The following is a 25,145-nucleotide window of genomic DNA, read 5'->3' on the forward strand; positions in this document are numbered from 1 at the left end:
ACCAAGCATTTGTATGCCAACCACAAAATAGGTCTGCCAATCATTTAACCATTTAAATTAAAGTTTTCAAATTATTAAATCATTTTAAAATGCAAATGTTAACCATTCTGTTAGGCATATCAGATAAATCAGGTGAGTCATCAAAACTAAAAGAAGTAAATAAACATCTGTATTCTAATTGTAATCAGCACTGTATTACAGTGTTAAACAATTAGACATCACTCTGCCATCTTGAAACATCAGTGAGTGAATGCCCCAAATAATTAGTATTCTATGTTTACAAAAAGCTCTGCCTGTGACAAGCTGTGTGTTTTGTGAGTCATTTATCTTCTAGCTTTAATCTGTCATAGTATGAAATATTATAAATATGATTTGCATGACAGAATAATAAAATAATAAAAAAAGCTGTGTGTAATGACTTTTCCATAAAATGCCTCCCAGAAAAAGTAATGCATATATATATATAAGAAACTGTGTTATTTTCTGTTTTCATTATTCCAAACATTTTCAAAATCAACTCATGAAAGGGAAGATTAAAAATTTTATAGTGAAACTCTCCAGGTAATAGTTACTCCCTGTATATTCATGTCTATTAAAAGAATTATTTTGTGCATAAATACCAGGAGGGAAAAAAGTATAAAATTAATTTTCTCACATTTGTAGTGAATTGGAAAATGTGAAGTGCCATTGAAAGTATTTATGAACCATTCATAAAAGCCATGAGAAAGGTAAAAATAACCATCAAGCATATGCTGAATCATTAAAAAAAAGAAAATAAAAAATAAAGAAAATTAAAAAGAAATATATACCATAACATTGTAACATCTTGCTTTTGTAGGAATATAAAAGATTTAGAATGTTTAACTTCTAGTTATTTTTGAAATTTACTGAACTTCCATGAATCCAGGCACTTCTATTAGTAGAACTGAATTTCAAAAGGGTTGGTGGTGTTTTCCTATATTTTACTTCTCTAGTTGCCACATTCCCTGGATTAAAAGTAAATTTCACATATTTTTTGAAGCGGGCAGTTCTTAGAGACCAGGTTTTCATTGTAGACCTCAAGAAAATAAGATTCAGAAAGCTTAAAAAACTTGCTCAATGTCACATGCTCAACTACAGGCAGATAAAGAAATAAAGAATGATAACTGGACTCCCGGAACACCTTATTTTCCACTGTTCCACAATAACTGTCCAAATATCTTTTCAATAGGCTTATTATGCTTATCATCATCAACTGTAAGACTTTGAAGCTTATTTCAAAATAATTTTCAGCAACCTGCTGCCAACATATATTAAATAGTCTCATGGGACAACTACTAAGCTTATCATCTTGGTAAAATGATGCAAAAGATGAAAGTAAACATGGGAAAAACACTGATATGGTGAAACATAAACATCATTTAAACAAATTACAGTGAAATATCTAGCCTCATGTTCCTGCACCATATTTTCCAAAGTTTTCTGTTTGAACTATTAAGCATAATTTATTCCTATAACTGCTTTAAAAATGGAAGAAACATATAACATCAACACTGACATTATTATACAATGAATGCAAGTAGACATTCATCATATGAAACCAAAGGATCATTTGACAGCTATTTTGAAAATTCATCTAATCATATTTTAGAGCATATTATAGTCATTTTATTGTATACTGAAAAGAAGTAATTTTAAGTGGAAAAAGAAGACAAAATACAATAGTAAGATATGTTATAAATGACATATATTAATGATATGATACACATAAATTGCCATTTTATAAATTACAGCTTATATTAAAGAGTCTGGAATCATTTTCAATGTTTAAATGCCTGCAGCTTTCAAGCCCCTTCACTCTCCCTTCCCCTTCTGCCTTTTATATGGCCAAGCTTATTAAGAAGCCTGAGTGTTCTCTCCTTGGTTCTAGAAGCAAGCTTAAATCATGCCCACAGGATCATTCACCCCACTACCAGCTCATACATAACCACAACCAAACTCTAAATCCACTCTCTCTTCCTTGTACTCTTATTCCTTTTTGGATCTGTTTGTGAATTTGCCCTGATCTCCCCAGGTAGCCTCATTATGTAACAAAACTTTTCATACTCCCTTGTGTGCTTGTGTGCTGTCAGTCTTGAAATCAAAAACAACTGTAGCATGACTAAAACAACTGATGCAGGAGGAGGGTGTCTAGACAAGGAAGATGCCCACCAGAGGTGTTTCTTCTCTTGGCCTGGTTTTAACTGGCTCTGCTACCTGCTGGCCAACTTGCACACTGAACTGTGCTGCTTATGCTGCAATTGTTCAGTTCTACTGAACATTTATCATAAATTTAATCAACCTAGAGTCAGAAGTTTTTTCTTGTTCCTTAGAAACAAGAGCTGAGCCCTCCTAAACTCTCTAACCTGTGTTATTTGTGATAACCTAGTTCTTTCTGTGAGTCTCATGTTGAATCATACATCCTGACTCCAGCCTAATCTGTGACTAATACTAGGTTCAGAGAAATGACTCTTAGTTTGTGATTGTTGCCTGTGTGTATGAATCAGGCACTGGCCCTCCTCTGTAATAAACTCAGGGAAAATGCTGATACTCTATACACTGGATGAGCCATTGGGTGGCCAATTGTGTAGAAAAGCAATTAGCATATGATGTGCTAAACTCTAAATGCCTCTGTTAATACTGCTGCCCAAATCTCTATTGTAGCAAAGATCCTGATCTTAAGAATTCTGGAGAAAAACACTTTTGGCAACCATATGGTACAAATAAAGAGTTAATTCAAATTCAATTTAAATCCAGTGTCCTTAAACCCTATAAAGAAACTTGTCATGAGGAAAGTCCCTAAGTCCCTAACCATAATGTTACTGATTTGAGCAACTTTGTAGGAAGAAATTCATAAACATGAGCAGGGTAAAGAAACTTCCTCTGCTCTGAAGTATATATAATATCCACCAAAAAACAAAACAAAAACAAAAAAACCACAAAAACTAGATACAAGGTGAGGAAATGAAAAATTAAAAGAGACATAAACACAATTTGACCCGATTAGAAATCCAAAATTTGTCACAGGAATTTATGAGTAAAAATATAAAAGGTTTCTGATTGTTTTTTTGTTTGTTTATGTTTTGCCTCTACACAAGTTCTGAATTAATTTTAACAGCTACTGAAATGTACCCATTGGCCTTGATCAATGAAGAGATTCAAGTTAAAGATATTTCTGAGGATTACTCTAAATTTAAACATGCTCTATAATCCAAAAGTTATGAAATATAAGATAGCAAAGAAAGAAGTATGCCTCATCTTAATCATCAGAATTATTGCACTATTTAAATATCCATAATGGTCAGGGAAGCTATGACCAAAAATGTAATAAATTAAAATTAAATTGAATCTTTGGTAATTTTTATAGGCTTGGCAGATTGGGACCCCCAAGACTTTACCCTCAAATAAAATGGTTAATATAGCTGAAAGTAAAGTAATACAGAACCTACAAAGATTGAAACCCTTTAAATAAGACTTATGCAGAGAAGAAGCGATTATCTTCACTATTTCTCCATTCAATTGCTGATTTGACTGTTTGTAACCAAGAAAGACAAATGAATGGCACCTCATAGAGGGTTATTGAAACTTAATTCTATGATCATACCCATTTAGGTCCCCATAATCAATTTTATTGAAATTACTACCACTCAATCATTAGGTACTAAAAATTTTGCAATTAGGGATGAAACATATGTTCTCTTTAGTGCCTATTTCAAACAGCCACTCAGCCTTCACTTTCAATGATTCAATGATACAATACTGTTTACTTTCTGCTTGAAATGAAAAACTTTACCTAGCTACTTTTGGAGTTTTTTAACAGCAGAGCCGTTGCACAGTCTTTGCAATCCAGTCAAGGAAATAATTGCATCCAACTTTCTTGGGAAGCACAAGTAATGAAATCACACAGATTACATCATTCCATAAGGAAATTAGTGTCCCACAATATTTTGAAACATACAAATACTCAAAAATGAGCTCACCAAAATGGGAGTTTCCATGGTCCTATGTATAATTCAAGGCACCACCAATTGAGTTAAATCACTGAGAATTATTTTGTCAGTTAAAGACTACATCATCCCTGATACCTTTAAGACATAGATATCTACCTTCACAGCACCAAACGTTAGAAAAAGTCCCAAATTTATAAGGATTGTTGGTGTTTTTGAGTGGGTTTTTTACTTTATTTTATAATTCTGATACTAAGGATTTAACCTTGGGCTTCTTTACCACTGAGCCACATACCCACTTTTAAAAAATTTTTATTTTGAGACAGGTTCTTTCTACATTGCTTAGGCCCTTGCTAAATTGCTGAGACTGGTCTTGAACTTGAGATTCTCTTTCCTCAGCCTCCTGAGTTGCTGGGATTATTGGCATGCACCACTGTAACTGGCCTGTTTGAGTTTTGAGGACAATTTATTCCTTATTTATGATTTTACTTAAGTCCAATTATGGATACTGGAAAATTCACCCACTTTTTATGGAAACCCTACCAAAAATGTCTTGAGATTTTTTTATATTATTATAAGACAAGGCATTGCTTCCAAGGAACTCCTTCATTGTAGAGGCCTTAGAAACCTCGTCCCATACTTATTGGAATCCCTGTACCCCAGCCTTAAGTTGTCCATGGACTTCAGATACAAGAAACTCTCTTCATCAGCCTCATTTCATATGCCATTATATGGCAATTTCTTTTCTGGAAGCAGAATCTCTTACAGGACCTGAGATCATGGCCCTCCAAGTATAGATGCCCCTTTTGATTTGAATTTTGGCAATAGTGCCTTACATGTTCAGCACAGCACTAAGGACTCCTTGATAAATTAAGAGTAATACCTACATGCTAGAGCCAAACCTAGGCCCTCTGGTGTATCCCACCTATATGTAGGGTAGCCTTTCTTGTCCTCATTTCTTTGCCGGATGCCATAGTTTTTCAAGTCACTGTTCTAGACTTAGCAACGTGAACAGGTCCTTGGAATAAACTGAATGAACAACAAATAAAGTTTGTATACCTTAGAGACCACATGGCTATTATCATCACATAATTGAACTTCCAGGAGAGCAATTACTTCTTTTTTTTTTTTTTTTTTCCTGGTACTGGGTATTGAACACAGGGCCTCATGCATATTAGGCAAGCACTCTACAACTGAGCTACATTCCCATGCCTTTTTATTTCATTTTTGAGACAGGGTCTTGCTAAGTTGACCAGGCTGGTCTCAAACTTGCTATCATGATGCTTCAACTTCCTGAGTAGCTGAGATTACAGACATGCACAAGAGCTGCTATTTTTAACACTTTAACCAAGACATCCTTGATAAAGTATCCTAGGGTAAGTACAAGGTGCCAAACTTCAGGCGGTTGTTGTTAGACTTATGCCCCTTTCAATAATCAGCCCCAACTGTATACTCAACTGTATACTGCAGGCCATTGGGACTTTGCCAATAGTCTTGCCATGTAGTTCAGCCAGTGACAGCTACATTTCCTTATCCAAGTTTGCCTAGTAAGAGGTAAAAATATCTAGGAATTTCTTGCTTCACAGATAACAAAATATAAATCAAAGTCACACATAACTTTACATATAATAAAGCCATAAAACAAGACACTTCACATACTCACTTAAATTCTAGACATTTGTCTCATTGCTCACCATACACAATGCTAACTTATTGAATAAGATATCAAATGAAATTTTCACTTCCTTTATCAATATCTGGTTAAAGATCTCATAAAGTACCATTGTGGCTTACTTAAACAAGCTCAAATTCAATTAAATGAAAGATGGCACATTTTAATTATTTGTCAAACATCATGAATGAACTGTAATAGAATCTGAATCCATTTTTGATATTTGACTATAGAGCTTTAAGGCCCTATACACAAAAATCCTCACCCCAGGATCACTAAAATCCCCAAACCATTCTTCTTTTTTTGGTCTCTCAAGCTATTTTGGAACTATTTGGGATTCTTTCTCACTATTCTCAAAAAGCACTATTATGTTAATAGCAACCTTTTTCCTATTTGTTCATGTTTTAGTCTGACTGGGTTGCTGTCACAAAATACCATAAACTAAGATAGCTTAAAAACAACAGAAACCTATTTCTCACAGTTTTGGAGGTTGGATATCTGAGATCAAGTGACTAGCAGATTCAGTGTCTTCAGTAAGAGCCCATTTCCTTTCACGGATACCCCCTTTTCTTTGTGCCTTCATGTGATATAAATGGTTAGCTAGCTTTGTGGGGGTCTCTTTCTCTTTTTTTAAAAATTCTAATTTGTCATATATGATACCAGAATGAATTACATTTCATATTATACACATAGAGCACAATTTCATGACTCTGGTTGTATACAAACTATATTTACACCATTCATTTCTTCATACATGTATTTAGGGTAATGACATCTATCTCATTCCACCATTTTTTTTTACCCCCATGCCCCCTCTTTTCCCCTCCTACCCCTCTGCCCTAGAGTTTGTCTAATCCTCCCATGCTCTCCCTCCTGACCCCATTATGAATCAGCCTCCTTATATCAGAGAAAACATTTGGCATTTGTTTTTTTGAGATTCGCTAACTTCACTTAGCATGATATTCTCCAACTCCATAAATTTACCTGCAAATGCCATGATTTTATTCTCTTTTATTGCTGAGTAAAATTCCATTGTGTGTGTGTGTGCATGTGTGTGTGTATACACACACATATGTATATATATAACATATGTATATACATATGTATGTAATGTATATACACATATATATACATTTATATTATATAGATTTTAACATATGAATTACAGTGTCACAGGAATATTCAGAGGATGGTCAAGATGTAGAGCACCAGGTTTCTAGATTATCAACTAAATTTGGTGGAGGGAAGGTAGATCCTTTTGAAGCAAATAATCAAAACATGGTCAAAAGTCTAATAATAAAATTGGTGTACCCAAGATTTAATATAGCCATAAATTCATATGGTGATCATATCCCCTTACTCTACAATAATAGGCTTCATCCAAAAATATTGAATTTCTTAATTTATTCTATTCTGTCACACATCTGAATCAGTTTTTATAGATTTCTTCATATGGTTCTATGTTTAATATCAAGTATTATAACATGTCCCTTTTTTGTTGAAGTAACTAATGTATTTTACATTATATTTTCTCTTTGTTTTTGTATACAAAAGATATTCTTTTTTGTTTGCATAAAAGTCTTGGGTTCAGTCATTTTGCAGATATATCCCATGAAGTTTGTGTTTAATATATTTTCTTGGCATTTTCATCTAAATAATCATAATATGTGCAGAAATTAGTAAATGTTATAGTTTGGATCAGGAATGAGCCTCAAACCTCTTGGGTTTAAGACATGGTCTCTAACTGGTGGTGCTATTAGGGAAGAAACTTTAGAAGATAGAGCCTACATGGAAAAATGTTCTTGAAGGATATATCTTGCTCCTGGCTCCTTCCTCTCACTCTTCTTCCTGACTGTCATGAGGTGAGCAGCCTCCTTCACCATATACTTCTAGTGTCATGATATTCCACCTAACCTCAGGCCCAAAGCAATGGAGCTAACTAACACTAGACTGAAACCTCTGACATTATAAACCAAAATAAAGACTTTCTTCTTTAAGTTGATTTTCTCAAATGTTTTGTGACAGTTATGGAAAGCTGACTAATATAGTAAAATGATATATTTTTATGCCCCCCAAAACAAACTAAAATAATATAGTCAAAAATAAATGTTTCTTTCCTTATAAGCAAAAAAATAACACACTCACTTCTGCCTACTGGCATTAAAACCATCCCTTTTCTATTGCTTCAAATCTAACAAGTAATTATAAATAGTAAATACAAATTTTGAATAAATATACATTTTATGACATTATTTGTCATTGTTAGATACATAAATTCATTATTTAGGAAACAGTAACCATTGATTTTGATGTAATCATATTATTAAAAAATGAAGTGTCATACTCTTTAAATATAAAAAATCCTTCTGGTCTTCTTTAGGGCTCATTTGTTACAGAAAACTTCATTCCAGGAAAAAAAAATGCCAATAAAATATTTACTGATCTAATGAGCACATAGAAGAAAACTTAAAACAATTTGTCTCTAAAATATGGTGACAATTAGTAACAATAAATTACTAAATTAAATATAAAGAGAGGTAACCACAGCATAAAATTTGTAAATGATGTTGAATAAAATTAATCATTTAAAAAAGCACATAGATCAAAAGTCAAATTGTCAGACGTTTATATGTGAGTTTAAAAAAAAATTATAGAACAAAATAGTAATAACTATCATTTTTTACATAAAACATGATAATAGCTAACTTTTAGTACACATGTCAAAATCACATTACCACACATTAACAAGTACAGATACTCAACTGAAAACCATCTGTGTAAATTTATAGAGTGTCTATGCATCTTACTTTTATTCTATTGTGTTTGCTTTTGCCTTCAAAATTCTGAAAAGACCTAAATTTCCGATGACCACCTTTTACAACCTAACAGTTTATGCAGAAATTTGAAAAGCTGTGCTATTAAATGGACAATATTCCTCTTAACAATTATGTAAAATACCCCATCTATCAGCCTGAAATTCTACTAAATTTAATGAATATAATAAGAATTTATGAGATATTAGTTACCTAATTATCAGTTTTTAATATATTATTAAAATTGTAATCCTGTATTGTGGGATTATAGTGACATCACTAGGAAAGATGTTTCTAGATTAACTATGAAAAATACTGCAATGGGAGACAAGAAAGATAGTACATAAGTGACAAATATAAAATAGGTGGAAGTAGGGGAAAAGTTGAAGGCAGTATAAGAAATATTTTTTTAAAATCCTCTTTTATAGCAATACACAAAAAGTTTTAGCATCTTTATGTGCTGCTGGTACAAAGAAATCCAGACTGCAAATAATTTCAGATGATTTAGAGATTTGTGAACTTGAAACTTACATAACCAAGAAACTGCACCAATAACAAAAGATGGGAGAAAGGGAAGATTAATTGGGAAAATATAAGAAGGCTTTTGCACCATTTCCAACATTCCATATGTAAAAACTCTTCTATGGAAAGAATAGGCTATGTGCTCTAACAAATATGCTTTTTGGGTAGGCTTCTAGTAGATGGAACTATTTGGTAGGCTGAGCGCAAAATTAAGTCTCCATAGTCTTTTCCTGAATATCTCCAAGATTTTCTACAAGTTGGAATTCTCCAAGAAATCTATTAGCTTGTAGTCTATACAGCTAACATATGATACAATTATCAATGTATCAATGCCTTATTCAGTTATCAATGTTAAGATCTACATAAAATTTTGGTAATATAGTGTAATGTGGGCTTAATTGTGTCTCCCCAAACTCATGTCAACCCAGAAGCTCATAATATCATCATATTTGGAAACGGGGTCTTTGCAGATGCATTACTTAAGGGATCAAGATGAGATCAAACTGATTCAGGTTGGTCCTAAATCCAATAATTGCTATCTGTATAAAAAGAGGAGAAAACAAGAGAGCCACATAAAAACATGAACAGATAGGCAGAGGAAAGGTCTTGTGGAGATAGAGTGATCTTATGAACATCAGAATGATGCAGCTATAAGTTCCAGAATGCGAAGGGATTGCTTGGAGCCAACAAAAGCTGGGAAGAGGCAGGACAGGCCACTGCCCTAGAGCCTGAAGGATGCCTGGCATCATCACTTGTTGTTTCAAACATCTAACCTCCAGAACTGTAAGAGAATACATTTTTATTGTTCTAAGCCACTAGGTTTGTGACACTTGTTATGGGAGCCTTTTGACACTAATACAGCCTTTAATATATATGGAATATAAATATATATATATATATTTGTAATTGGACACAATACCTTTATTTTATTTATTTATATGTGGTGCTGAGGATCAAAACCAGGGCCTCGCATTTGCTAGGCAAGCGCTCTACCACTGAGCCATAACCCCAGCCCTATAGTGAATTCTTAGTAAGGAGAGATGGAGTTGGGAAAATTTGAGAGGGGTGATAATTCCAACAGGCAACATTCCATGTGCAATTAATTATTCCTCTGGATTATAAAAAGACTCATGTTTCTAAATTTCTTTTCTTCCAATTGCCTAAAGGTCCTAGGTTTGCCACTTGTTCTGTCTCAAATCTGTAACTTTGCCCTTTCAACATCTTTTTCATTTGGCTTTAAGATAAATACTTCGGTTAGGTGCAGTGGTGCATGCCTTTAATGCCAGCAGCTTGGGGGGAGCTGAGATAGGAGGATCATGAGTTCAAAGCCAGCCTCAGCAACTTAGCGAGAACCTGAGCAACTCAGCGAGAACCTGAGCAACTCAGTGAGACCCTGTCTCTAAATAAAATATGAAAAAGGATTGGGTCTATGGCTCAGTGGTTAAAGGCCCATGTGTTCAATATCTAGCACATAATATATATATATATATATTTTTTTTTCAGTATCTTCTATTCCAAGAGAACATCATCAAAGCAAAAATAATCTCAACTTAGGCTATTCTGGTTTTGTTTGTTTGTTTATTTTTAGTAAAGATTAGTAGACATCCATGACATTTTTCCCCCAGTTTTAATAACTCCAACCTCTTTGAAATCTGATTTAGGCCTCAATGCTCTAAGTATGTGTTATTAATAAAATTTTTTTCTCCCTGACAATGTCAAAAATTCTCTTACACTGTAAAGAACTTATCCATAACAAATTTGAAATAAAATCTGGTTTCCATGCTTTTGGCATTCAAAAAAAATGCGTAAGTATTTAAGCAACAAAATCCCATGGGAAAATAATTCATGATTAAAAATTAGAAGATGAAGGACAATTAAACTTATTTTATTGATAGGTAAACTAGGATTTTTAAAATCAGAGCAATCAAGTGAAATAGTTTGATACTATAGAAGGAAGAGAGTACATTATTAATGAATGCTATCCAATTGATCCAGAACTGTTATTTTTAAGGATATAAAACAACCAGAATCATATAGAATAAATATTGCTCAACCAACTCTAATATCTGAAGTCTAAATGAAATCTAATCATGCTCACAAAAATATTATAAATTGACAAGTCTCTTATCCACAAAAACAAAAGGAATTGACAACACCGTTCACACTCCATCGATCGGTACTGTCACATTGTGTACACATTGAAATTATATGAATTCAATTCTATACCAGGTAAAAATACATAAATGAACTTAATCTGAAGCCACATCACCCTTAAGAATCACAACCAGCTTATATGACACTACCTGAAGAAACTGTCATCTGTTCTTTCATTGGAAGAAAAACATCCTATTAGACTTTCTAAAAGACAATATGGCTTGTGCAAAATCATGAGATGATCTCTCATGAGTAATATAAAATATTTTCATTGGTAATGTCGATTATATATGATTTTCTACTTGCATAACTATCTTAGAATCTTAACACCTGTTCAAAATGTAATGTGAATGAATGAACTGAGTGTATTTGACATATATTTTACTAAAGGAATAAAAACTCAATTTTAAGATTATCTACATATAACAGGTCTAAAGGAAGGAATGATCACAATTTGAGATTAAAAACAGGAAAAGAGAAAAGATGAGAATTATATGTGTTAAAGTGATACCTAAAAGTCAGAAGAAATAGCTCAATGTGCATTAGCAGGAAATTATTGCAAATGAAAATAAGAGAAAGCAGAAGCAAATCAGGAATTTGATTTATAGAAACCCACTCACTATTGCTTGATCATCTCACATCAAAGAGTAAAGGTAAGGATAAGAAGAAGTCAATGATCAGAATTTATTTAATTCTACCACACCACTCCCAGAAAATTATTAAGGATTGCATGATTTAATATTCACTGGTGAAGTGAATCCAAAATATTTGTTTCCATGCTTTAACTTCTTTTTTTAACACTTATTTTATTTATTCATTTTTATGTGGTGCTGAGGATTGAACCCAGGGCCTTGCACATGCTAGGCAAGCACTCTACCACTGAGCCACAACCCAAGACCCCATGCTTTAATTTCTTATGCTTTAGCTAAATAATATAAATTAATGTCTCAATTTTAGCTATAATACTTTTAAAGTCCTATTCCAGGATAATCTAGGTCATTTTATTTCATATGTTTTATACAATAGGAGTCAATTAAAGACATTCAATGTGAATGAGAACACAAAGAAAAATGTGTTTCTATGTACATCTGTGTATACTATGTTTTATAGTGCTAATCATTCACACACATATTATTTCATTATGAAATAATCCCATGAGGTGGCATTTGTCACCATTATTTTAGGGATAGGAAAAGTAAGACTTTGGCCGATGATGTAATTTGTCCAATAAAAAAGAGTAAGATGTTGAGTTGAGCCTGAGCCCAGAAATCTGACTCCAAACCTAGCATTCTTAAACTCAATGATACCGAACATGGAAAAGATGAGATGCATTTCTGATAGACAATCTAATTTACTGTTTGCAATAACTCTTCTCTGTTGACACATGATCCCCATTTCACCAAGACTGAGTCTCAGTAACCTTATATAACTTGTCTAAAGACAGATAGCAAATATGTAACAGGGCTGAAATTAGGATCTAGTATATATTTTCACATGCAGTTTTAAGGAAAAAATAATGCAATGCTTGAAAAATAAAATCATTTTCCTTAATAGTAAACCTAAGTACACTGTTTTATCCATGAACAGACTTGTTAAAAAAAAGTTTAAAAACCACACATTTCTGTTTCAACATAGTATTATACTTTATATTAATAGAATTAAATCTAATTTAACTCTCCAAAATGAAGACTCCATTATTTAGGAATCTATTAATTTACTTTTATTTTAATTATAACTTCTCCTTTCTCTTTTCCAGCATACACAGGCAATTGTCAAATATCTTCAGGATGACCAGCATGTCTGTGTGTCAAGAAATAAAATAATACTCCTCTTTCTCATTCTTTTAGCCACATAGCATCCCCAAAAGAGAGTATAATGGAACACATAATGGAATCAGGTAGTTTTTTGTAAAACACTGCTAGGATTCTGTCAGCAGTCATGTAACATTTTTGGCATCTGGTGACCAGGTGGTGCTCTAACAAAGGGAAAACTATCTTGAGCACAAAAGGCAAAAAATAAACACAATTAAGAGGATGATATTTTTCTTTCTAAACTGTCATTCCCTTCATTATCAAACAACTCAAGTCTGATTCCACTGATCAATATGCCAGGGGAAGGGAATACTACATACAATGCAGAAACAGATACCTAGCTAACACAAGCAATGGCGCTCTATTTCAATGCTAAAATGAAAGGTTTGATACTTCACTTTGAAGATGGTACTCTCAATTTTGTTGAGGATCTTGAACTTGATTCAAAGGGAAGAAAAAGAGGATATATAGTAGTATCTGGTTTCAAGAAAATGGACTGGGAACATCAGCTTATTATATATTTTGGCAGCAGAAATGTTAAGTCAAGATGTTATCCCCCAATCTTTAATGATAAAATCCATGTCCTTCTGCAAAAACACTGAGTCATCCAGACCCAGACATTCATGACAGCTATAACAAATCCTTTACCATCAAACACATGCTGTAAATCTAAATTCTAGAAGTTTATGCACTTTCAGTCTCTTCCCCATACTTTACTGCTCACTAAATTTCCCTTGCCTATTCATCCATGAACAGAGCTTAACCTGGGATAGATCCAGCTGGATCTCAGATCCAAAACCTCTAGAAGCCAGAGAGGTGACTTCTAAGACTTGTGATCAGGAAGATGTGAAGGCAGCAAAGGACACATTGTCTTCCTAGTGCCAATGGAGAACAGATTGTCAGGTTGACAGGATGAGTTAAAATGTCCTTTGTCGTCTTTTTTTTATTCATTGCTGTCCCAGAAACTAGATACTTAAAAACAAAATCTCTTCTTTCTGGAAATGTGATAATAAACTGTAGGACTGGTATATGGTTGTTTTATAAACATTTTTGTTACTGTTGTAGTAGTTTGTATATTTGACTTTATGCATATTTTGAAAATCTGACATTTCTTTGTGCTTTGGTAATGTCCTATTTTACATAATTCCAATATGAAGGCACTTGCAAGGTTACTGGATGTGCTTATTTTTAAAAATTAAAAACAATCCTGTTTTCATTTTTGTATTGTTGTTCACCTGTATACTTGACCATTAATTCAATTTTAATGAAATGACCTCAATTTTATGATTACATAGCTACAATCTGTAAAAAAATTGTAAAATGCTTTATGAATAGTTGATAATTTCTTCATCATCATTATTATTTTAAAAATAATGTGGTGAAAAATGAAGTCTGTCTGGAATAAAATACCACATGGTGACATGAATCTTACTTACCAAACTCCTTGGGAACTGCTATAGAATAAACACAGTTGTGTCCCACACTGTAATTTTTTGGATAGTTTGGGGATAGAACAGTGCCTTCTGAACCTGTTGAACGGCTTCCGCAGGGTGCTAAGAAATAAAAATTAAAAAAAATATTTTTAGAAGATTAAAAAATTGTAATATGAATGTGTTCTTGATATAAAAATATGGCTACTGGATTTTAAGAGGTAAAAATTATTTTCATCTTTTAATAGATTCCTCCAGTGTCAACTATTTTAAAAGTGGTAAAATTCTGCATACATAAAACTTTGTAAGTATTCAATTTACTGTTCTCCATAGCAAAGTAATATCAAATGTTATAATTTTTTTCTCTAAAGAGTAGCCATCCTTTCATATATAAGAATGCAAAAATCAGCATTTCATAAATTATATACTTGCAGCCAAATCTTGAACCCCTACTCAAATTCAAGCACGATTATGCTGCTGTCAAATTAAGCATTTCATACATGGGACGTGATAATTTTATAAATACTTTCACCCATTTTTGCTCCAATCTTTTCTGTTTATATAATTTACCTAGAAATCAAAGGAGTTGTTGATGGTTCCTTGGGACAGACTTATTTTCTACCTCAGGCCCAAATGTCTTATATTCATAAAAAAAGGATGAGGGTGACACTGATGTTTCCAGACAATTGTAAGAAAGTGGTCCTGTTATTCATAAGTCAGGAGATGTATTAGGATTCATACATCTGAAACTCAGAAAGAGACCTGATCTACTAATGGTGATTTATGTATCTATGATATTCTTTAAGTGAATGAGATCACTCAAAACAGTATGGAGAATGAGAAAATATGGTTAAAGAAGAGGTTCTGCAAAGCACCAAAGATCTAGAATTAGGTAAAGAAAGAGTAGCTACAGAGAAAGTTTCTCAGAAGCCAAAGTACAAGAAACTTTCACTGAAGGGGGGAAAAAAGAGTTCAAATTCAAAAGGTTAGATATTGCAAAACAGTTAATAAATGGAAAAGGAGTCTTTGTTGACTAAGCATCTGGAACATAAGAGAGCTGGATGCATCTTTCCTAAGCCTGTGATTTCTGTGTAGAGGGATTTTCTTAAATGTGTTTTGGCTGGCCCTGCCCCTGGCTCATTATTAGAATGAATGGTGGGCCCTGGAAAGGAACTTCTACTTCTTCTTGTTCAGAGCCATCCTGCCTATAGTGTGTTATCTACCAGCCTGGTCACCCACATTGTAGGTTTTTGTTGTATGTCCTTGGAGGGTAGGGCTGTAGTTGCCAAAATCAGGTTGTAGGAAGTTTACTGTTAGTCTCAACTTTTATCAATATTAAAGTTAATGGTTTGATATCTTTTTGGCTTTGAACTTGTGCAGGAAGAACAGTATCATTTATTATTCCACTCAAACACCAAAAGGAGATTTTGGTGTCAAGAGTAGTATCATATTGAACAGCTTTCTGCAAATTATTGTCAGCGGGCCAAATGAAGCTCATGGACTTGAGAAAATATTTTTATTTATTTATTTATTTATTTATTTATTTATTTTTAGAGTTAAAGACAAAATAAAACTACAGTAGGATATGCAACAGAGATTGGTAAGTAAATCCCAAAATTATTTACAGAAAAAGTTTGTAAACTTTTGGACTAGACCTTCTGAACTAGATTAGAGGAGTAGAAGCTAGATTAGAATATGATAATGAGTAAGTGGTATATAAAGAAATATAAAAACAAACCAGAATCTTCAACTGGGAAGAGAATGAAAGGATTGGTAAGGGGTGGTTTGCAAAGGCAAAACCAGAGCATTGGCCTAGAGATAAGATCAGGAGCAAAAATAGAATTATTAGCTTTGTTTTAATTTTATTATTATTATTTTTTTGGTATTGGAGATTGGATCCATGGCTTTGCACATTCTAGGTAACTACTTTAGCACTGAATTACATTCCCAACCTTTTGTTGAAAATTTGAGACAGGGTTTTGCTGTACTTTGCAGGCTGACTTCAAACTTGTGATCCTCCTCCTTCTATCTATAAGTAGCTGGAGTTAGGAATTCATTGAAGGTAAAGCTTAATTTTTTTTTTGTAAGGGCCTTGTACATATTAGACACGTGTACTACCTCTGAACTACATTCTTATCCATTTTTCTTTAACGAGTTTTCAATGTGGTAGTTTATTATGTGCCTCAGGGAGAGTTGCAATAGTTTGAAAAAAATCAATCCTTTTAGTGAAGTCCTCTTGAAAGTTTAAAAATATAGCAATATTTAAACACAAACCTATTATATTCAGTAGGGTGGCTAATGAATATTCTGCCTTTTTTTGTTGTTGTTAATGTTAAATAAAAGAGTATTATCTACTTAGAATTAAACATTCTAAACTTAGAACTTCCAGAAACAACAATTTGACAGTGATGATAATAACCAAAGATGTTTCACTCTCATCACTCTTTATTGTTTGAGATTAAAGTAGTCAGGTGTAGTCTTACTTCATCACTGATAACTTTATTCAACTGATAATGCTACTGATGAGAGAATCATTCAAGAATGAGTAATGTGTTTAATGCCAACTTTCTTTCTGATTTTAAGGTGCTCCAAAATTAAAATTATAATACTTTGAATGTACATGACAAAAACTCTTATTTTTATATTTAGAAAGTATGAATAGAAATGAGAATGTCTAATTCAAGTGCAGCACTGTGACTTACTCATGAACATTCAGCCATCACACATTAGTATGTGTCTGTCACTCTTGATTTGTTTCATATATTATATATTGCATAATGGACATTTAGGACAGCTGTTACTTCATATTTATAAATCTCATTTATAAATATGAAGGTTTTTTTTTAACCATGAATATATGTGAGATTGCAGCTTAATCACATGTTAGTATGGTAATATCATGTCAGATTCTGTTATTTGTATTGGTAACCTTAATTTTCTATTCTGGTCAGTGCCTACAGCATGTACAAATTTATAGTTAATGATACAGAATATTATTTAGTGATCGATGATAATTGTACAGTATGTGATTAACATAAATAAAGGTAAATTATGATCAGAGATCTTTTATAATCTTTTATGCTTATTAAATAAAAATGGAAAAATGATTGATCCCGGCCAACTTTACTGATTCTCCTAATATTGGTCTCCAATAGCTTTTCATACTTTCACTTTCTATTTTAATACCACCTTAGTGGCTGTAAGAGACCAGCCTTTATCTTTTTTGATCTTAACAAAAATTGGAGGTAAAAGCAATCCCAAACTTTGAACTCTACTCTTATTTTTGCTTTTTGATATATACCACCTATACATTTGGCTCCTATGTCAAACTGGCAGCAATTTTCTCTAAACAGCGTATATGCTTTATAACATGTTAAACATGATAACTCACATGTTCTTGATATAACATGTGGCACACAAATCTATATTTTAATAGCATATTTGTGGAGCATATAAATTATGAGAAGACATAATTCTGTTTATGTAAGTGTAGGAAATACAAGGGTTAAAAAAATACCGTTCTTTTTTTTTTATGACTGGGTACATTAATAAGGTTTGGAGGTCATGCTTTCGCATAACATGTTTGACCATGGAACGTTCTCTTTCCATGCAACATCTCATAGCACAAATGATACCCAGAAGTCACTTTGCAAGATGCCAAATCGATGATTCCAAATTGCGTTACCATTTTGGAAATAATTCTAGTGTTTGTGTAATTGATAATAATTAATCATGATTTTGTGACAAAGAACTGTATTTAATGAATGCATATAGAGCCAAATTATTTTAGATATTTAAAATGTCAAACCCAGCCTTCTTATAAAATGCTGTTATTGTTTATTCTCTCTCCCTGACTAAGGGTCCAATCACTGTTCTGCTGTTTATGCTCTCAGGTAGAATATCAGCTTTTCTTTATCTTCGCTGCCTCTTTATCTGTCATCTCCCAACGGTTTTCTTGTGGACTCTTCTAGTAAGCTCCTAGCATTACTCATCACCAAAATTCCATATCACTGCGACTGATTTTTCTAACACACAAACTTTACATGTTTTCTCCCTCCTTTTTAGAACAAAGTAGGTTCTCTATAAATGTCTCTTTGATGGTTAAATGAACTGTGATTTTAAGATCAGAGTAATATAAAATAATGTTCCAATTAACATATAATACAAATGTTTGATTGAGTTGAAGTTACCCTAGATAAATCACTTAAATTTCATGCAGTATCCAATACATTCTCTCTTGATTTGCTACTCTAATTCACAGTAGCAAATCCATGTTAACATTGTACCAGTCTGAGGCATATCCTCTTTGAGTGATTGAAATCACCCATAGTTTATTGGTTTTAGTATTTTCCTTGTTCTCTGTTTAGTTTTTTAAAAAAATTCTATTTTGAATGAATTTGTATGATTTGATTTGTATAAGTAAAATGCATCCATGATCCAATTAAACTGTATCTATGCTTGTTTTACTCCTAAATTATGCATGCACTGAAACAGTTGATAGATGTGTTAGTTCCAGAGAAATCAGAGCATGAGATGGAATGAGGATTTATGGTTTCTTGTCATCTGAGGAAAATGACTTTCTACTTGTAGTTTGAACAGGGATAAGGATGTGGAATGGAGGAGGAGGAGGACTGAAAACAAGTAAGAACAAAAGGTACATTAGCACTGAGTGAAAGAGAAGACTATCAAACCATTTATATGGAAGAGATACTACTTGAATGTCTTAGAAACTTTATAATACATGCCACAAACCCTTAAGCTACTTACAATTCTATATCTATCTCTTCACCCATGTAATGTATAATTTATTATCAAATATATACTACATTGAAAATTATTATATAATGTATAAATTATTCTCAGAAAGCAACTGAGGTACTTCTAAAAGTGATAACTTCTTGTAGGTCACAAAAGAGTAATGTGATATATTAAATCAATAATTTACTAGATATGACCTGTGGCTCCTTCAGTTCAAAAGAACTGCTGTACCTTACAAAACTGCTGGTATGCATCTAGTAAATTACTTATGCCCTGATATAACCTGATTTAATGTCACAAATCACAAATCCTAGTAAAGAATGTGTTTGAAAGTTATATCTCCCATGGAGCATTTTTTAAAGACAAAGCCTTTCCTGATCCTTAAACTGTCTGATAGTAAATTGAATGTAGACAGTTATTATTACCAGTATTGATTTTGAGATCAAAATTACTATTCTTTTTCTTCTGTGTTCAAAACCTTGAGCTTAGTGAAAATAACTAAGTATCCAACCATTCCTTTTATGCTCCTGATTATGTCTTCTATATAAGCGTAAGTACTTCATTTTGCTTATCTGCCTTAGATGATAAGCCTCCAATATTATTTTATCATAATGGTAGTTAATACTACTTTAATTTATAAACCATTATACTAAGTATCTTATTTAATTTTCATTTTACTTTGCATTATTTTCAATACATTCATATTTACTTATTTAGAAAAAAATGTAAGAATAATGTTGCTATGAGTTTTCTATCACCTCATTCCCCCCCAAAAAAATAAAAAAAAGCAAAATCATTCTCCATTCCTCATGAATTAATTCGGTTATAATTTCACACATTTTGATACTAAAAAATGTCATCATACTCTGGCAATAAATGTCTCATAAAACATTTCAATGACTCAAGAAGTCAACTTAGTTGTATGTGAGCTTCTACATCTGTCACCTCACTGCTTGCTTGGACTCATTCATTGATTTTGCTGTCTAGGCAGGCATAACCTTCATCCCTCAGTATTTTCTGAGCCAAATCTTCATCAGAGAGCATGGTCTCAGAGAAAGAAAAGTTTATAGTGAAGGGCTGTAAATACCTACATTTGCTGGATAGATCTGTAATAGTGACATATACAAAGTCTGTTAGCAAATAATAAGTTTTGAGTGTGTGATCTATGATACATAGCCATTCATATTTTACTTTATGCTTAAAATTAATATATAATTCTCATTTCATAAAATTCACCTTTTAAAAGCATAAAGCCAAGTGGTATTAGCATACTAACTAGTTATATAACCAACACAGTATCTAATTTCATATCGTTTTCATCATCCCTCAGATAATTCCAGTACCCATGAGCTTTCACTTCATTTCCTTTACTCCCAATACCCTGGTAGTCACTAATCTGTGATTGTTCAATAAACCATCCATGGGAAGGCGATTATTTAAAATGGTTTAAGTTGAATTATTGGTGTTTTGAAACTAAAATTCCTTTAATCACTTGGTTACTTCTTTGAGTCACTGCTCCTTAGTGATGACAGTCTGTTTTTATAATTATTAAAAAACCATTTAAAACAATCGATATGTTAGCATAAAAATGATGTTAGATAAGGAAAAAAAAACCTTGTGTAGTAATTTAACTCCTACTAAATATCAAACATCTTTTCCTCAGGAAAGTCTTCCTTGAATTCCAGAATTATTCAAAAGTCCCTAATATACACCATTTCATCAAATATTTTCATGACAAGGATTACAGTTTGTAATTATGTATTTATTTGTATGGCTCTTTGATCAATGCCTGTGTCTCTCTAGTCTACAGGATCTATTAAGTCAAAGTTTCCATGTCTTTTTGCATACCATTTGAACCTCTTATTCTAGAATACTAGTGTCTCAATATAGATTTCCAATAAGTATATGTCAGGTTAGGAAAAATAAAGGTTTTGATTTAAATTCCAGCTTCCTTATTTACTGGTTGAGTACCTTTGGAAGAGGGAGAAATATACACTGGAACTGGAACAGAAATTATCTGTCAGATCAGGTGTATAATATAAGCTTAGGTAAAATGAATTAAAGAACTGTCCTGACCTATTCCAGAATTTTCTTTGTCTTTATAATGAGGCTTTCCTAGGGACTTAGGAAGATAAACTAACCTCATCAATCCCAGGAAGGTACAAAGCTTACAAAAAGTGATAGGAAGAATGTTCACAATCTGCCACCTTTGGGGTTGGGGGATGGATGAAAGAGGTAGAAATGTTTATATGACCCTATTCAGGGCACCACCACACCACAGTAGGAGTAGCTCATGGCTTTTATTTTTCCCTCTTCATTTTCTGTAAGGATCAAGAACAGAGTTCTATACTCCATCCCGGAGGAAGAAGAAGCCACTACTTCCACTCAGCTTTCTCTCAAGGTACAGAGATCACTGCGTGGCTGTTGAGTCATCATGGATGCAGCCTTCTACTTCTTTGCACTCTTTGTCCTTTAGAAGTCCCGGAGAAAACAAGAGCCAACACTACTAGAAAAAGGATGTATAATCTAGCTAAAGTCTTCATATCCTTATAATTCAAGTGCTCTTTTCCTTGTTTTGTGAAATTGATGGGGGAAAAATATCTATATGTTCTCTAAATCCTAACTGAATATTTTTCCTGAATGAATTTTAACATTCCCTTTACTTATCAATAGAAGCCACAAAGGACAGTAGTATTATAAGTAATGGGGAGTTTGTCACCAATATAAACCACAGGTATTTTTAGATTAACATAATAGTTGTAGATGCCTTGAAATATTTTATGCTCATCATTACTGAAAATTGCAGTAGTTATTAGGCCTGCTGCTAGAATTTCCGATTTAATACACTAATTAAGAAGCACATACATCAAACATGTATTTTTTAAATTATAGTTTTCATGTACTTTCTCTAACTAGATCTTTATCTATGAATATAACTGATATCCTTTTTAAGCCTATGTGCTTTTTTTTCTTCACTTAAAAAGTTAATTGTAATAAGAAATCCATAGGTTTTTCAGTGTGTAGAAAGAGTTTAGAACCCCCTACTATTTATAGTACTCCCAGTCCCAGACCACCTTTATTTCTTTTTGTCATTCTTTTTTCATTCTCGCCAAAGTAATTTTTTAAAGAGATTGCTGTTTTGATCCAAGAAGATCTGGAATGTAATAATTGTGTTGGAGGACCCCTTCATTCTTATTCTTTTTTCTTACTAAGAGAATACATCTGAATAAGAAAGATTCTAAAATTCAGTTTGGAACTTAGGCTTGAGGTCATTTAGAAACACAGCCTAAATATGGTTTGGCTTTATTCACTAATTCTTCTTCCCTCTAATTCACAAGATTTGTGTTTTGAGATTAGGGACCAAATTCTCTTGTTACACAGAGAGCTCTATTTTGTCTTCTCCCAGGCATATCTCCCCCTAAGGAATCTCAGAGTGAATGGTTTGCTGATTGGAGCATAAATGTGAACTGGGGAAATTTTCTTTATTTAACCTAAGGAAAGGAAACAACCTACTTTCTTCCTTAAGAATATCTCCTTGAAAGCATAATAGGCATGACCTTTAGATTTTTAAAAAAATATTTTTTAGTTGTAGATGGACACAATATCTTTATTTTATTTATTTTATTTTTTTACTGTGCTGCTGGGGATCAACCCAGTGCCTCACATGTGCCAGGCAAGCACTTTACCACTGAGTCACAATCCTAGCCTATGACCTTCTGATTTTATAGTGCAAGGTCACCAATTTTTGACCACTGAAACTGTAAACACATATTTCTGAAATTAACTGAAGGTTTTACATGAGGTATGCAGGAGATAAGATACACCAATTTGTCTCCAAGGAAATATGGTAAATTTTAATTTTCCTTTCTGTTACTTTGCTGTACAGTGTGAGATTCTGAACAGTCGTTGAAGTATCTGAAGACTGCCTGGAATATGTATTATTGTATTCTAGATATGTGTATTCAATACTAAAATTGTTTTCTAGGTTTTGTAGAATGAGTTCTACTAGTAGGATTTTTGTTTCACAGCATACGATTTGTCTACCCTTAGATCTCTTGTCTTATTACCTCCATATAATTGAATCTTGCCATGACATAGTCACTGTTACATATTTTACTTTTCTGAGCCAAAAGAAGAGAATCATTGAGATGATTCAGCTTTCTGTATGAATACATTTTTTTTCAATTTGTCTGTAAAACTGGTGATATATTAGGAAGGTATATTTCAGGTCAGGTCTGCCTTAAATATAGACTACATGGCAGTGGAGAGTTGGGGACATTTTAGTACAATAAGGGATCTTGTGTCATGGTTTAAATAGGAGGCTTAAGACAATGGTTACATGATAATGTGTTTTGAATTATAAATGCTGATTTGCAATCAGATTGCATACTTCTACATTGTATACTCCAGAATCCATAGCAGCAGGAATTTATTTATAACAATGTTAATGATTCTCTAGACTAGCATGCTTGACACCAACTGGAGAGATAATGTATGTAAGAGTGTCTGGAAAATAGCAGGTGCTCAATAACATTAGCTTTCCTTCTTGTTTCCTTTTAAATAATAGTTTTTCCTCTATTACATGAAAATGAAATGTACTTAGGTTTTATTCTGATGCTGCCATAACTTTTTTTCAATACCAAACACATATACTTTACTATAGAACATGGTTCTGATACATAATCTGTGTATTATATCTGGTGAATTAATTTACTATGTGCTGGTAAAAGGCACACATATTTGATGACACTCAGAATTAATTTACCTCTGGACCTCTGTTTTATGAATCTTTAATTTACATGATTTAATTATATCACACATTTAAATGACATCAAATGCTAAATATCTCAGTATGTTAGACTAATCTCCATATGTATTTATAATGGAAGAGGTCTCCAGACTTTTTCATATCTCAAAAGATATTTGTATATCTCAAAGATACTTGAAATAAGTATTTTAGGCAAGTCATCCATTTAAATAGAAGATCTGATAATAAAAGCTCAGTTATTTACTTCTTTACATACACAAATAATACGGTTTTTATTAAAATTACAGGTTATAAGAGTTTGTTAATTACAGAGTATTCTGCAGTGGGAAAGCTATAATTATAAAATGGACTTTTCATTTTTGGGTTTTTTTTTGTTTCAAAGCTTTTCTTTTCAGTTGATAGAATAAGAGTGCTCTCCTCTTAAATGCTTTTATCATTCCACATGTAGTTGGACGGTAAATAGAGAACAGTGCCAGATGACTAGTGGAAGTCTAATCACAGCATATTTGTGTTTATGTAAGTTGAGCAAATTTAGAGGTCATCAGTGGCTGAGTTATTTTTTTTTTCCATCATCCATGACTTATATCAGCAAAAATGAAATGAAGGTATTGAAAATAGTATTATAGATTTTCAAAAGAACAGTGCTAGCACAGGCAGAATGTATTTATTAAGGCCTTAGTATTCTGCCCAAAATTGCCTTTGAGATGAAATGTAAAAATGCATTTCAGGTGAAGAATTGTGTCAGATTTTTGTAGCAATTTATGTTAATTCCCATACTTAGTCTGAAGTAGGATGTCAAAAAAATAAGTGGAAAACCTTCAATTTCATCTCTTAATATTATTGATGCCATGCCTCTGTTTGTAAAATATTTAACAAACTGCTGTGGTTTGAATACATCACCCAAATGTCTTAGAAATTTAATCAACAGTGTTGAGAGGAGGAACTTTCATAAAATGATTGGGTCATAAGATATTGCCCTCATCAATAGATTAGTGCTTTTATCATAGTGATAGGTTATTTATTTTAGAAGTGAGTTCCTGATAAAGGATGTGTTCAGACCCTTTACATTCTCCTCTGTCTTTGTCTCTCATGCCCACTTGCCCTTCTGCAGGGAATCATACAGTAAAATGGCCCCTGTCAGATATGGGCTCCTTCACTCTAGAACTACAAAAATTGAATGTGTGAGATATAATATTTTATATATATATATATATATATATATATATATATATATATATATATATATATATAT

General features: G+C 32.7%; 1 protein-coding gene across 6 annotated transcripts in view; it reads right to left on the bottom strand.

The window, feature by feature from the left end:
- The window catches only part of Csmd3 (CUB and Sushi multiple domains 3), a 1,105,037-nt gene that overhangs the window by 204,395 nt on the left and 875,497 nt on the right, over positions 1–25,145 (bottom strand). For all 6 annotated transcript variants that reach the window (XM_048802035.1, XM_048802036.1, XM_048802034.1 and 3 more), the window contains one exon: positions 14,374–14,490. In XM_048802035.1, coding sequence (XP_048657992.1) covers positions 14,374–14,490 — 117 coding nt within the window. The remainder of the gene's footprint in view (positions 1–14,373; positions 14,491–25,145) is intronic.

Source organism: Marmota marmota, unplaced genomic scaffold (assembly GCF_001458135.2).
Source record: "Marmota marmota marmota unplaced genomic scaffold, marMar, whole genome shotgun sequence".
Taxonomy (NCBI): Eukaryota; Metazoa; Chordata; class Mammalia; order Rodentia; family Sciuridae; genus Marmota; species Marmota marmota.